Source organism: Rhinichthys klamathensis, unplaced genomic scaffold, assembly GCF_029890125.1.
Source record: "Rhinichthys klamathensis goyatoka isolate OS25496 unplaced genomic scaffold, OSU_Roscu_1.1 h1tg000269l_1, whole genome shotgun sequence".
Taxonomy (NCBI): domain Eukaryota; kingdom Metazoa; phylum Chordata; class Actinopteri; order Cypriniformes; family Leuciscidae; genus Rhinichthys; species Rhinichthys klamathensis.
This window is the reverse complement of record NW_026606789.1, coordinates 687810-703713: the sequence shown is the minus strand read 5'-3', so window position 1 is coordinate 703713 and position 15904 is coordinate 687810. Positions and strand designations below refer to the sequence as shown.

Below are 15904 nucleotides of genomic sequence, written 5' to 3'. Positions count from 1 at the left end.
AATGTTCTCAGACAAGGCTATTTATGTAATTATGAACCACATACTTTTTTTTTTTTTTGGCAAACACTTTTGTGAGGCTTTTTGATGCTACAATTCTAAAACAAACAACAACAGAAAAAAATGGATCTTTGCAGGTTGTGGACTTAAGTTAAAATTCTAAAATTGCTACTTTAACATTTCATAAACAATGCTTCAGACTTATGAAGCCATAGATATTATTGATAGAATGAAGAATAGTCACTTTTTCCTCTCATGTCACTGGAATTTATTTGATAAAAAATACAGTAAAACAGTAATTTTGTGAAATATTCAACTTTTTCTATATTTTAAAATGTAATTTATTCCTGTGATGGCAAAGCTGTGCCTTCAGTGTCACATAATCCTTCAAAAATCATTCTAATATGCTGATTTGCTGCTCAAGAAATATGTCTTATTATTATTATCAGTGTTTTTTAAAATACGTAATATTTTTATGGAAAGTGTGATACCTTTTTCAGAATTTTTTGATAAACCAAATGTTGAAAAGAACAGACTATTTGAAATAGAATTTTTTTTACTGCCATTTTTTGATACATTTTATGCATCCTTGCTAAATAAGTGTACATTTCTTGAGGAAAAAAACCTTACTGATCCCTGTAGAAGATTTCATGATGTCTTGTGTGCTTGATCATACAAGACCAAATATACAACCAAACGGCGGCAAGCAAAGAGACATTCATTGATAGACAAACATAATTTTTGGCCTGTCATAAGTTGAAATAAGTTTGCTATGGCTGTTAAATAAGATTGAGAATATCTTGCACAGAAAAAGCCAGGAAGTTGCAAAGATCAAAACGAATGGTTTCTTTTCTCAGAACACATGGTCCTTCTTAAGCTCAGATATAAGGTTCTGTCTCTGACCTCCTTCCCTCCCTCCCTCAGTGCTGAAGAGTGTGCCCTTCACTGCCCGCACGGCCAAACGGGGCTCGCGCTTCTTCTGCGATACCAACCTCTTCGATGAGTCCATCTGCTAGCCCCCCAAACCCCCCCCAAAAAACTGCCCCTAATGCCGCAGGTTGTCCCGTTCTCTTACCAGTTGCAAAGTGCATGCATACCCCCACCACTCGCATGACCCACTCTGTCACTCTGGTTACCCAGCATCCTCTACTAACCCAAGCACAACAGAATAGTGGGAAACACAAGCTGTAGCTGTTCACAGATCTGAAACAGGGAAAGGCCAAATCTTTCTTAAGGGAATTATGACAAATTAGCTGAAAATGCATTAGTATATAATATAAAATGCTGATTTGAACTAATATTAATGTTCAGGCTGTTAAAAGAATGTTCTTACCATAGGTCTTTTTATTTGTCATATTGTCCAGAGAGATTTGGCCTGTGTAACAGTCCTTGTTATGTTTCACTTGGTTTGTTATCTGCTAACTCTCATCTTCTCCCCCATAACTGTGTGTTCTACCTTTCCAGCAGAACAGGGGATTAATCTGAGTAAATTTGAGCACAAAATAATTGGAGGGTAAGAAAGGCATCATGGAGCTTTATCTCGCTTTGCTCCTGTCTGCCTTTTTACCGTCAGCTCAATTGCTTTAGCTGTGCTACATTTTGCACAATGCTACAGCGCTGAAGCTTATGTGGCCAAATGTAGTCTTGTACTGAATATTGATTTTTTTTTGCATTGCTAATTATATAGTTTATGATACTTCACTGTGTGAAAGCAATATAAGATATTTAGCCTTAAACTGTGGCCTTATTTGGCTGTTTTTATAGCACAGAACAAAGTACCACATGATGGTGGTGATAGTTTGTAAATATCTAAAATTATTACAAACTAAACTTTGGATGGCACAAAACTAAATATTATTTTACTAGTATAATTGTAGCTTTTCCACAGTATTTTCTTAGATCCAGGAATGAAATCTTTTTCTTGTCATGTCTGTTGCATGTAAAGCTGTTTGTCTGCTGTATCTTTGCATTGTGCCGTTTAGCTAACATGTTTACGTATGTCCTCTGCTGTATATCGTCACATGCATGCAAATCTGTGTTCTGTTCAGCAAGATCTACAGTACATGTAATGGTCATTTAGTGGTATAGTGTTTCATTATGTACAGAAATGCTATAGTATCTTTCAAGACCTTGCTGAACACTGAATCCATCAGTTCAAACGTATTTGTAATGTGCTAAATGGTCTTACTGCAGTGATCATATTTTGTTGTCTTTGTTAGTGTTTTACATTGTATGCTTTATACTACAAGCATTTTTTTTTTGAGATTAATTTTAACTGCATATTTTAATACTTTAAAGTGTTAGTTCACCTAAAAATGAAAATTCTGTCATCATTTTCTCACCCTCATGTCGTTCCAAACCCGTAAGACTTCATCTTACGGACCAAAACCTTTGAACGCTAGTGTGCAACAAATTTAGACATGACCAATTGCTTTCAGGCTCCAAAACGATTATATTCGATACACTCAAAAAAATGATATGTTGGCTTTACTTAACTTTTTTTTGTAAACAGGTTCCACCGGTTCCACATAACTATGTTTCGTTAAACAAACATAATATGTTCATGTAACTTCAACATCATGGAATTTGGTCATTTTAAGCGACCCAATTAAACTCTGAGCTAATGAGTTAATTAAGTGAATAATTGAGTGATGATTGAGCATTATTGAAGACACCTGATGTTAACAAGCAGAATCTCTGAAGGAGAAAACCGGAATGTTTAAGTCACCATTATGGAGATAAGTATTTGTTTTAGTTGGGCTCTTGACCATTCACTTATTAACTTTAGATTTTGTTTGGTTGCTGTACATGAGTTATAACAGCCGGATGAACAATAAACAAAGGTCATCTGATGGTATTTGTTGTGTTTTAACATAATAATTATTTCACAATCATTTGACCTGAGTCACTGAACTTATATTAAACTGAATTTCTGAGTTAAGTTTACCTTATGGATAATAACAGCACTGTCATTGTAGAGCATACTATTTTATTGACTTTTCAATGAAATTCAAATGATCAAATCAATAAATAAAAAAGAAACTTCCTAAAAAATCTCTTCAGTAGACACACACAGACATCAAGACTCAGCCTGTAAATCTCACCAATGGTGACAATTATAAAGCATGTTGTAGTGCATTCTGGGTGCCACCAATCAAAACTCATTCATGGCTCCCATCATGCATTGCTGCATGAATAAATAATGAGCTTATGATCTGTTTGTCACCATTGCTGAGATTCATATGCTGATTCTTGATGTCTGTGTGTGCCTACTCAAAATATTTTTTAGGAAGTTTCTTTTTTATTTCTTGATTTGGTCATTTGAATTTCATTGAAAAATCTAAAAATAGTATTCTCTACAATGACAGTGCTGCTATTATCCATAAGGTAAACTTAACTCAGAAATTCGGTTTAATATAAGTTCAGTGACTCAGGTCAAATGATTGTGAAATAATTATTATGTTAAAACACAACAAATACCATCAGATGACCTTTGTTTATTGTTCATCCGGCTGTTATAACTCATGTACAACAACCAAACAAAATCTAAAGTTAATAAGTTAATGGTCAAGAGCCCAACTAAAACGAATACTTATCTCCATAATGGTGACTTAAACATTCCGGTTTTCTCCTTCAGAGATTCTGCTTGTTAACATCAGGTGTCTTCAATAATGCTCAATCATCACTCAATTATTCACTTAATTAACTCATTAGCTCAGAGTTTAATTGGGTCGCTTAAAATGACCAAATTCCATGATGTTGAAGTTACATGAACATATTATGTTTGTTTAACGAAACATAGTTATGTGGAACCGGTGGAACCTGTTTACAAAAAAAAGTTAAGTAAAGCCAACATATCATTTTTTTGAGTGTAGTTTTGTATACGTTTTTTGTCCTTTTTGGAGCTTGAAAGCTGCCGGTCACTGCTGCTTTCGTTGTAAGTAAGGACACAAACAGTGTCAACATTATGTTGAATATCTCCTTTCACAGATAAACAACCTGAGGATGGGTAAATGACAGCATCACATTTTTGGGTAAACTTTAAGATCTGGGAACGCAAGAGCAAAAAAAAATCAAGCAATGACAGCATAATTATTATTTTGCAGCCAACTGAGGTGCTAAGAATGACCCCTGCTACCCTGAGTGTTCCCTGATCTAACTCTAACTCTCTCCCTCCCCACTCACAGATCTCCGAAGCCAGCCCTTCCTGCGAGCTGACGCGGTGATCCGGAATGGGTGGAAGCGACCCTAAAGACCCCTCACTCACTCACCCTCTGCTACTCTCCCCCCGCTTTCTGAAATGGCATCTTCCTGCAATTCACGGTGACTGAGGGAAGTGCAGGACCAAAACAATGTCTTTGGTTTTAAGGGGGTGGGGAAGTTATTTATTTATGGAAATCCTTTTTGGATTCTGCACTGGAGGCTCTTTCAATAAAGCCATTACAGCACAGACATTCAGGGCTGCCACCCTGGCCTCATGAACGCTCGCGCACGCAAATCCTGAGGTGCGTTGGTAAAAGCTTGTGTTGGCACAGGAATAATGGTTGTTGTGGTTGCACACACACACAGATAGCAGTAACACTAGCCTGCTGACCTTGAAGAGCCTTCCAACGGGATCTCAGGCCCATTAACGTGGATTTCCTCTTATTGTGCAATTTAAGCATGACTTTCTGTCTAGTGGGATAGCGCTGAGGTCACTGACTCCGTTTGTACAGTTCTTTAAAGTATGAACAAATTATTTGTTAATCCTATTCCACTACCTGGCACAGAATAGCCTGTCTCCAGTATTTTAACCCAGACCAGTACTATGGTTACAAAGAAGTGCCTTTCTGTTGAGTCAGTATTATTTCTTATAGCCAATATTGATGTATCTAAGTTTATACTATTGTTAATCGTTATGTTGTAACATTTCTTATGCTTAATGTAAATATAATATGCAATTATCCAAGAAATGCATTGCAGCGTTAACAAAAGAGCCTGGACAAGTGCTCTGTTTGACTGACTTTGTGCCTTGTATTGATGGCTCTATCTTCACTTGGTTCTTTAAATCTGTTTAATGCTCATGTACCAGAACAAAGTGTAGGCCTACGTAACTTTGTCATGCCGTGAAACTTCTCAGAGAATAGCGCTCTGGTCCATTTTTTACCCCCCAGATTTATGATGTATATAAATGAATTTTACTCTGTTTTTAAAAGGATACCAAATGGGAACCACTCCTAGATTGTAAACATGACTATATAATATTTTGAATGCGCAATTTGTACGTAATTCGCTCTAAGTTAGTAAATGAAGGACAGTCGTCATGCTTTGCAGGAATTAATTCATTAGGTTTCAGCAAAAAATAACGTTTTATAAGATGAATTTGTCATATCACTTGTCCTAACAAAGTAATTACTCTCTTTGCACTAACACTGATTAAGCGATTCGGAAAATGAGCTCTATTTAAGCAATAATGTAGCTACGCGAGGCCGCGAATTATTGTGAAACGGCCTCAAGTGCCTATTGCTTTTATTAGATAGAGTCTATAAATGTTAAAGATATTAAACGTTAAGCAAATACATATGTGGTTAAGCGGCGTCTTCGCACTAGAATATGTTCCTGACTGACCGAAAACTTTTGCGCTTCAGTGATTTCAACAGGTGTTTCGCGTCATAGTTGGTGGAACGCTGTTCTGACCAATCATAAGCCAGGACCGGAACTCTCCGTTAAAAAAGGGACATAACAGTACGACACTGCATGTGATGTTGACTCAAGCTCGAGAGTGAACAAAAATAAAATCAACACTAATGTTGTGTGGTATTTTCTAGGAGTTATTTCTTAGACTGAACTTTTTTTATTTACCTACTGTTGTACCACAGCATAAACTAAATCAAGCCATTTGGGAGGAAAAGCAAAGCACAAAATGAATGTACCAAAGTTTTAATGTTATTTGGTTGATATGGACCAATGAATGCAGCAGTTAACTGGATATTCTGTTGAAGTGGCAAATAAAAATATTTGAGACTCGACTTATAACAATGTTGTCAATAAATGTTTGCACGATATACTGCAGGAGCAATACGGTAAAGAGGACAAGTTTCTGCATTTACAGGTTTTCTCAGTAGCTTTGGCACATTTCTCAGATCATAATCGAAATTCTCAAAACTACCTGTTCAATCTTCACATCATTGTGTCACTTGTGCACATCAAAAAAGCAATTTCTTTGAACAAGTTGCATATGCTTTGGTACTTTACTGTACATCCATGCAAATGATTATGTACAATTCTCTGCTGTTTCCTACATTATCAATTGCTTATGTCAGGTTGATCAAAATGTATTATAATGGGTCTCTGTTGAATTGTCTCACCCCCCACAACAGTTAGGTTAGTAGTTCATAGCATAAGTCTTTACATGCAAAATGGTTGAACAAGTTGTCATAATCAAGCATATTTCTATACATTTCCATTAGACTTTTTTTCTAAATCTGTCCTGTTCACATTTGTACTTAGTTTTTTTTTTTTTTTGCTATGCAGCTGTATTTTCCTTTCTGTATTGCAATGACATGGTTTGTCAACAAATCACAGTACAAACAGTAAAAGCGTATGTGAATCTTGTCCAGTCTCTTGCAATCAAACTCCCACATACACTAAGGTGTGTAACCTACAATTTACAATAATTGCCATCAAAACTTTATCCATAGTTTACATCAGAACATCCCTCCAGAGTACACTACTATATTGACAACATGACTAAGCAATTTTACTGTCTTATCCGTAGGCTACACAATGACTTGTCATTCTGATGGCACTGACATGTTCATTTACAGATATTTACTTTTGAGAGATGAACAAAGGATTTTGAGCAAGAGACTGGCTTTTGCAAGTAATCCATGGTTTTGCTATTTGTACGAATTGTTTTGAGAAATGCACTTACCGTTTTACAAACGTCGAGGATGATTCGAGAAATGTACCAAAGCGACTGAGAAAAACTGTAATATTTATTTTCCCACTGTATATTGTAGGTTTGATTTTTGTAGCTATGTTTTAGAGAGTAGTTAAAACATCTGAGATCATATTTTAAAATGACACCAATGACAAATGATCAGCGTGTGTCCCATTTTACCTGTATTGCCCCTTATCATACCTAATTCTAAAACAACAGTAAAGTTTAGATTGATTTGTGACATGGGCTTTTTAGGTAATACATTTTTGTATTACAGGCCCAATATTAGCTTAATTTTGATTAAATCTTGAGACATGACCCTTACAATATATATCAATCAACATGCAATTGTAAAGACTTGACTATCTAAATGGGAAATAAACAACCATGCACTTTGAGGCTTTTTTGTCTATCGTCCTGGAGGACTTTTGAACTCTTGAGAAAAGCTTTTTGTTTTTAAACTGACCACTTGTACCCATTACCAAGCTACAGCAGAGCACCAATCCAGAAACCACTTATTTTTGTTCTGTACACAATTTTATTTCTCAATATGTGTTATTGTCAGTGATTCATGAAGTTCTCTAGCTGGAAACAAAAGAAACAAACATCACGCTGTCTCTCCAAAAGAAGGGCTGAGCCACCATGCATTTCTACTATAAAAAGCAGTTTAATTATTTTGTATATAAAAAACCCCCATAAAAATAAAATGAACCAACAAAACTACAGAAACGGTTGCAGGGTTGTGACACTAGTCATCTGTGACAGTAAAAGGCCACTAAGGGCCGAGCTAAATGACATTTGATCGTAAACAGAGCAGACACTTTACGTTAAGTCCAGATGCTCGGATGAATACTGTTAACATGTATCTGTTGAGCAGACGCTAGTCTTTTCGTGCTGTTGGATCCATGCATTAGCCTATGGCACACGGGTTACCTCCATTAGAAGCAGTGGAGGCTCGGCCGCAAGCGGGGCTAGCCGAGTCTCTCTACGGGTCAGGCAGATGAGAATGATGGAAGAGTAGCAGCAAGGCAGTGAGTTATTACTGGATCCACACGCACCTCACAGGAATGCACTTACACTGAGCATAAAAAGTCCATAAGACACAAAACTAGTGAAGTAAAAGTGACACACAGCTCCCACTGAAGTGGTATGGAACAGTTCTGTCAAAAGCGCACAGACCGAGAGCAGACGACAATCATCTCCTGGCTGTTTCCGGCGTGCTGGAAGACATGGCGTCAGATGAGGCCTGCTCTCCGTGAATCAGTCTCACCCATCCTTTGGACGTACACACCAAGGCCACTGATACCCTGGAAGAGTTCTGGAATGTTCTTACATTTTCCATCTGTTTGGATTCATTCACTCATTCATTCAATCCACGTAGTGACACATTTTGCATCTTTTCATCCATTAAAAAAAACAACAAAAAAAACAAGCTAAAACAAAGACAGTTATATACTGCTATTCATACGGGTGTCTGCTTGTATTCCTGGGTATATTTGTCAAGACACTTTGTTAATTATATATGTAAATATATATAAAATCAATCTGTGCAAGGAGTATGACAATCATTGTAAGCGTTGTTCTCTGAGATAACAGTATAGAAATAAAAGTGATGCTGACTCATCGCAACACTCACACAAGCGTATTCGTTCTGAGCCATCTGAAATCACACACGGGCGAAGTCAGCATCAGTATCATTCAGTCGGCCATGCCCCCCTCCCTTATTTTTCATTAGCAACACTTTTGCTTTTCCTGAAACAAACATTGATCTCTATACAATTCATACAAAAATAAACTTAAAACCCCCCCAAAAAAAACCCATTTCCCATATTGTTGTTGGCATCCTGTTGAGCACAGAGGTAGTGGCTAAATGGAGGGGAGGGGTGAGAAATTGGGTAAGCAAACATTTGAAAAAAGGAAATGAAAAAAAAGAAAAGAAAAAATTTGTGTATAGAAAATGCTTTCTTTTGTTGACCAGAAGGATTTCTCGAAGAATAAAATATAATACTGCAATCACATACAAAAGTGTCCTTCATTTTTTTCTTATCTTTTTTCTTTACATTTTGTACAGTGTTCCTGCTCTTGTTGCTTTTCCTCTGACGTGTAAAGGCATAACGGTCTGCGTGAGGGTGGGCGTCCGGCCGGGACTCTACGCCAGCGGGTCTCCCATGTCATCGTCTCCTGCAGACAGCAGCTCCTTCTTCTCATCTGTGCTGGCCAGAGAGTTACGGCTGTTGTGGGCGCCCATGTAGAGGGTGGCGTACACGGGGTTGGTGAAGTTTGTGGGCTGCAAGAGAGACACTGATATCAAAATTCTGCCTGATGCAGATAAACTGATGATTATTTTTGTTATGGCCCACAACCGATAAATTGCAGACATTACAATTCTATATATATATATAATTTATAGAATATAAATATAATATATATAATATATAATTCTAATAAATAAAAAATGAAAGACCAAAAATAGTGAATTTATGCATCACAACATTATAATGTCAAGTAGACCAATGAATGGGTATTAATTTTGGGATTCGCTAAATATTAAACTGAACAGTGTTATTACATGTAATTACTTAAGTAACTTTTGACTCTCTTTTCCAGCACTTTAGACACAGTTGCTCATTTGCGCTTTAAGAAGATTAAAGAAAATAGTAGTGGTCGGACGATATATATGGCCAAGGCCGATATATCGGCCGATATTTGGCATTTTTAAAATATCACCATCATTTATAATTGATTAAATATTGATTAAAATAAATATAACGTGTATATATATATATATATATATATATATATAAAAATATCGGCCACCCTGCTCTCTAAGATATCGGCAACCAAAAAAACAATATTGGTCGACCACTAGAAAATAGTCCAACGTCATGGTACAACGAGAACACTCAGGCCCTTAAGAGAGCAGCCAGAAAAATGGAAACAAAACTAGAGTTTTTTCGCATTTCATGGAAAGAGATTGCATACAGAGAGGCCATAAAAACTGCTAGATCTGCTTATTTTTTCAACCCTTTTAAAAGAAAATAAACAAAACCCTAGGTATTTATTTGAAACAATGTGCACTCCGTCTGCGTTTTTGAGGTTTGCGCAGAGATAACTTAAAAAAAAAAAAAAATTTCTAGGCTTGCACCTTGGAATCTATTTCAGGGTTTGCGTTCTCGAGCCACCAGGCACTGTTTTGTGCGGATGAGCGGGCTGGAGCGCATGGAGTGTATTCTGTTAGAACGGTATCATGTTAGCGGCACCTAAGTTAATAACTAATGATCTTTGCAACGGAAGTGAATCAATCAATCAAAACTAACTTTAGCTGGACAATAACTTTATTCTAGAGCTGCTGTAAAGCCAAAACAATCTCTGTTACTGTAATGTCCTATTATCACGGTAAAGCTGCTTTGAAACAATCTATATTGTTAAAAGCGCTATTTAAATGAAGGTGACTTGACGAGTGTTTGTAAATAGCAACTTTTGAGCGTTAGAAGACAGCAAAGGCAATCTAAATGTAAACATTTTCAAAATCAAAATGGTAAAAGATTAAAATAGTTTAAAAATAAAACCAAAATTAATATAATATTTTAATAAGGAAAAACTAATATTGTAATATAAGTATAATAGATAATTAAAATCAAAAGAATAATTGAATATTTTTTGAGGATGTACATATATATATATATATATATATATATATATATATATATATATATATATATATATATACACAAAATCAACTGCACATACCCGAAATGATTCTAAAACTAATAATTAAAAACAATTATAATAGAAAAAAAAAAAGAAATAATATGTTATATATACAATTATAATGAATAAAAATAAATGACAAAAATCGAGTGCTTAAGAACATGAGAAAATATCATTAGTGTAACCTTATCTGGATCCAAGGTGAAGTCGGAGTCCAGCAGCTCCCCCGCATCATCATCGGGCTCTCCTTCATAAATCTTGTATGCTGGGTTCCCGATCTCAACGTTCATGGCTCCGTTGGTCATCCTCTGGTGCTGGAATCCCTTAGCTCTGCAGACACAAACACCAGTGAGCAGTTACATCTTTGTCCATGTCTCTTCGCAACACACCTCTGCAGGCCGAGCCAAGCCACTGGAATTTACACTCGCGGGCATACACAAAGTAGCCTATCATCAAGCAACTCACAAACACAAAGACAGAGCTACATCCACCAGGGTCTCTCCTGCCATATAAACACATGTGCAAGGAGCAATGCCCCTTTGTGGAACCATCCATGTGCTTTCAGGAGGAGACTGCCAGCCAGAGTGAGCAACTCTGCAGGGTCTTAGAGAAAGCTGGATGTCCACAAGACATGGTCCACTACGATCAATGAGGAGCCAAACACTTCAAGCACAACGACACTGTTCTCACAGACAGATATAAACGGACACACGTCTACAGGATGGCACAAGGAGGAGAGAGCGGGACAGGACGCAGACCAGTGCTGCGTCTTGCACCAACCAGTTGATCTATTTTAGCTTTCGGTCAATAGATCCATGTGTTGAAACTGGTGAAAACCACAGGAATAGCACAGTAACAGCACATGATCAGGCAGGATAAGCAGAGAGAAAGAGAGGTAGAGTATAATGATGAGGGAGGAAGAGAGGAAAGGATGGACTAGGATGGGACCCTGCTGTTATAGTGTCAGAGTTACCGCGAACATCTGGAGCTGGGCTTGCCCCGCCTCACAGACCTGAGAGACAGAAAGATGCAGTTTAACTACAGAGAGAGAGATGAAGTGAGAGATCTGGAAATTGAGTTAAGTGTTAAAATAAAGAGGAATGTGGAGAAATTATTGCTCAAAAGCAAGGGTCTTCAAAAGGGGGGCACTAATTATACGTTTTATTTAAGTTTTGTAAAAAATGAAAATGCATATTATAAAAAACTAACATGGAATTACAATTATAAATTATTTGTTTTTGTATATAATTACTATTTTTAGTTTTGTAAACATTGTCTTCATCCAAATTAATATTAAAATAAAGCATAATATTTATTATATGAAATAATTATGTAAACATATTTTCTTCAACCAAAATAATAATTCAAGTATAATTAATAATATATTTGTTATATTAAATACATTTTATTACATAAAAATATGATAAATGTAAATCCAAGTTAAGATAAAGCTCAGCTAAGTCTTTAATTTTCCCTCCTAGATGAAAACATAAGTAAAATTAAAACAACGTATATGTATTTAAATGTACATAAATAATGATTATTTTAATGTCTTTGTAAAACATGACTCTCTATTTACCAAGGCCCTTGGACTGAAAAAGGTTAAAGACCCCTGCTCAGAAAAAAGTCTGATCAATACACAAAATAAGTTTGGCTAGAGAATGACTGAGCCCTTGAGTGTCTCTAAGTACTAAGTTCCTCTGTACACAATCAAATTGCTTAATTACTTACCCACGCATTCTCTTCTTGTACCACAAGATGGCACCAACTACTAAGAGCGCAAGTAAGAGCAATAACATCACTGGGATGACCACTGACGAAGTATCTACACAAATGAGAAACATGCATTATTACTGCACAGATTTGCCAATGAAAAGCTTTTTTTTTAATACCTTGAATTGAATCTAAAAGTAACAGAAAGAGATGCGGGCACTTACTTCCAGAGTCTGAGTTCTGAACAGGGGCAACATTGAGCTCACAGCGAAAACCTGACCAGCCTGTGTGACACCTACATGACACAAACACACTTTAAATCACTAGCAATCCTGACAGTGTTTTGTTCAAACTTTGTTAATCTATTATTGCAGCAATTCTAATACAGAAGCTTGTTAATATAAGTTTTTATGATCATGCTATATGTTGATTTGTCAGATATCTTAAGTACAGAACCCAGGGCATTTAGGTAGACAATGCTTTATCTGGTGTACCACAAGGCTCAGTACTAGGCCCACTTTGGTTTTTCTTTTTTCTATATTCTATTTGCACTTAAATTTGTTATTATTTTTGGATGATATTTATTGCTGTTCTTTTAATATTTTTACTTTTAGCAAGAAAACATTTCCAAGAACATAAAAGCAAATTCCTTTATAAAGCTTTGACCACTTTACCTGCACTGTGGCAGCATAGTATTAGGGTCTACAGAGCATTGGCCCTCAATGCAGAAGTCATCACAGGTGTAGCAGGTGGGACGCTGGATGTTATCAGCACATCTACACACAAAACATTAATTATCTTAACACCCACATAAACAGCACATAACTGATTCAAATCCATTTCTATACAGCGCATCTCAGACCTGCAGCATGAAATGTCTATGAAAGCCTAATCAGTTAAATATGCTGGTACATACTTGCATGTTATTCCAGATCGTAGCACTTCACATTTGCCCGTGCCGCAGTATTCACACTTGTTCAGCTCACATTGTGGACCAAAGAAAGACTCATTACAATGGCAACGTTTAGTGCCGTTCATCATCTCCATACAAAGACCTTCATTCTTACAGAAGTCATCACAATGACCTGCACAGATTGATTTCCAGCAGTTATTTCACTTTATAATGTATGTTTCATTCATTAGCAAGGCTTTTGTGGACACGCACAGCTAATAAAAGACAATGAACATTTTAGAAAAGACTAAATCCTGTTTACAGTGACAAGGAATCAAACTCACGGTACTGGCACTGGTCACCCAGGAAGCCCTTTGGACAACGACAGGTTGGTTGGTTGCCCTGGTTGACAGTGCAGGTGCCCTCATTCTGGCAGTAGTTATTACAAGTGTGCTGTTCACATCTGGACCCGGTGAAGCCAGTCTGACAGCGACAGGTAGGAGCACCTGAAGAGAGGAAACGGATAGATAATGTTGCTGATGTAGTTATAGCGATAAATGTGCAAAGCCCTGGCCACAATGTCTGCGAGTGTGTGTACCTGTGCGTGATGGGGAGCAGGTTCCTCCGTTCTGACAGTAGTCCCTGCACTTGTTGATTTCACAGCGTTCTCCACTGTAACTGGTGGGGCAGCGACATTTGGGCTGGTTCCACGGGGTGAGGAAACAGCTGCCGCCATTCTGACACTGAACGTTACAGGTGGGAGCTAAATGAAAAACACATAATTGTTGATCATCTGAAGCTTTAAAATGTAATCATGCTGAGAAATGCCTGATTTAATTTATGCACATGAAGTTAGAGAAAAAAAAAAAAAACTTTATTAAATATCATAAATGATTTTAATCAGGCTGAAAAAAATAGCATTTAACCAATATTTACATTGAACTCTGAATATTTGGTCTTGATATGAAATATTACTTTTTTTTAAATGGTTATTCCATATTTCAGTGTATAACATGTGGTTTCAGCATAGCTCTGGTTGTGGTATAAAAGGATTTAGTAATATATAGTGTGAAAGCAGTTGATTGGAGGGTCTTACTGATGGGGGACTGGGTGGCGGGGGGCACCTCCATACAGGTGCCATTGTCAGGTATGTGGTCGTTAGGGCAGATGCACACTGGCCCGCTGGGACTGAGCAGACACAACCATTCACACTTCTTCCTATCACATGGGTTAGGTACTGTAAAAAAAATAAAGTACATTAGACAGTGGGAAAATACCCATGCATTTTTAATGCATTCAAAACACACTTTTACACAGACACTCACTCTCAGGCTGTTTGTAGCGGTGATAGAGGGCTATGTCAGTGGCGTGGTTGATGCCAGTGGTCAGATTCTCCGCCTGGCCTATACCGAACTTGTTAACCCGGAACACAACGTTATTGGTGTAGGTAACCCCATAAATGTAATCCTCAAAGATATCAATGCTGAAGGGGTGGAGGAGATCTGTAAGAAAGAGAGAGAAGCTGAATAATTCCCTGGAGATGACGCTGCATGCTATCATTATAGTATTAAATAAAACATAAAAATATAATAAAAATATTAAATAAAGAAATAAAAATACACACCACCATTCAAAAGTTTGGGTTCAGTAAGATTTTTTGAAAGAAATTAATAGTGATTTCTGAAGGATCATGTGACACTGTTTAAAATGTAGTTTATTCCTAAAATGCCAAAGCTGAAATTTCAGCATCATTACTCCAGTCTTCAGTTATTTTAAATTGTAATAACTAACAACATTACTTATTACAGATTTACTGTATTTTTGATAGAAATAAAAGCAGCCTTGGTGAGCATAAGAGGCTTTTTTCAAAAACAAACCCCAAACTTTTGAAAGGTATTATATTATATTATATTATATTAAGTGGTGTCAAATCGATGAATCGTTTGTTTACATTGATGAATCGCAAAATTGTTTACATAATATGCATGTGTATATATATTATTATGTTTATATACATTTTACAGTATATGTCTGTGTGTATATATACTGTATACACACACTCATATATTAATACACATACATATATATATATATTGTAAACAAAAACTTTTATGTTAGATGCGATATTATATTAATTATATTATATTATAGATACATTTTTGCTGATATAGTCATGCACAGCCTTTAATACCAGAGTATACTATCATGCTAATAACAATACTGAACTGTTTTTGATGTTGGATACAGCCACAACAGGGTCAGAGCCATCCAGACGCACACTGCCAATCATGGAGAGCTTGACATCTGCCCAGTACAGACGCTCATTGAAGTAGTCCACTGCAAGACCTGTTTTAGAGAAGAAACATTAACACATGGATTTCATCTTCATATAGTTAACAAATTTCATGTATACAGAAGATTAAAAGCAGCAATTCTGCTGGTAAGACCTGTAGGCCACTGGATGTTCTCATGGACCAGGGTTTGTCTAAGAGTGCCATCCATGGCTGCAGTCTCAATCTTTGGATGATTACCCCAGTCTGTCCAGTACATGGTTCTGAGATATGAAACAAAAATTGTCATGAAAAAAAATAAAAATAAATACACAATACAGCATTAGTGTATTTGAAGCGACTGTACCTTAGAGTTAATGAAACATACAGTGCAATGTC

The 15904-nt window shown here is 36.6% G+C and overlaps 2 protein-coding genes across 9 annotated transcripts in view; one reads left to right on the top strand and one right to left on the bottom strand.

The window, feature by feature from the left end:
- Window positions 1-6005, top strand: part of fmnl3 (formin-like 3) — a 52811-nt gene extending 46806 nt beyond the window's left edge. For 2 of the 5 annotated variants that reach the window (XM_056268016.1, XM_056268012.1), the window contains 2 exons: window positions 922-1054; window positions 4185-6005. In XM_056268016.1, the coding sequence (XP_056123991.1) occupies window positions 922-1013 (92 nt within the window). In that variant the 3' untranslated portion in view covers window positions 1014-1054; window positions 4185-6005. Of the gene's footprint in view, window positions 1-921; window positions 1055-1461; window positions 1511-4184 lie in introns of all 5 variants that reach the window. The other 3 variants (XM_056268014.1, XM_056268013.1, XM_056268015.1) reach the window with 3 other exon arrangements.
- Window positions 6006-7562: 1557 nt separating this feature from the next.
- The window catches only part of lrp1ab (low density lipoprotein receptor-related protein 1Ab), a 134506-nt gene continuing 126164 nt past the window's right edge, over window positions 7563-15904 (bottom strand). For 2 of the 4 annotated variants that reach the window (XM_056268007.1, XM_056268009.1), the window contains 13 exons: window positions 15683-15789; window positions 15462-15581; window positions 14561-14737; window positions 14332-14472; window positions 13834-13998; window positions 13580-13741; window positions 13260-13428; window positions 13018-13119; window positions 12568-12638; window positions 12362-12455; window positions 11604-11642; window positions 10816-10960; window positions 7563-9206 (listed from right to left, as the gene is read on the bottom strand). In XM_056268007.1, the coding sequence (XP_056123982.1) occupies window positions 9069-9206; window positions 10816-10960; window positions 11604-11642; window positions 12362-12455; window positions 12568-12638; window positions 13018-13119; window positions 13260-13428; window positions 13580-13741; window positions 13834-13998; window positions 14332-14472; window positions 14561-14737; window positions 15462-15581; window positions 15683-15789 (1630 nt within the window). In that variant the 3' untranslated portion in view covers window positions 7563-9068. The remainder of the gene's footprint in view (window positions 9207-10815; window positions 10961-11603; window positions 11643-12361; window positions 12456-12567; window positions 12639-13017; window positions 13120-13259; window positions 13429-13579; window positions 13742-13833; window positions 13999-14331; window positions 14473-14560; window positions 14738-15461; window positions 15582-15682; window positions 15790-15904) is intronic. The other 2 variants (XM_056268008.1, XM_056268010.1) reach the window with 1 other exon arrangement.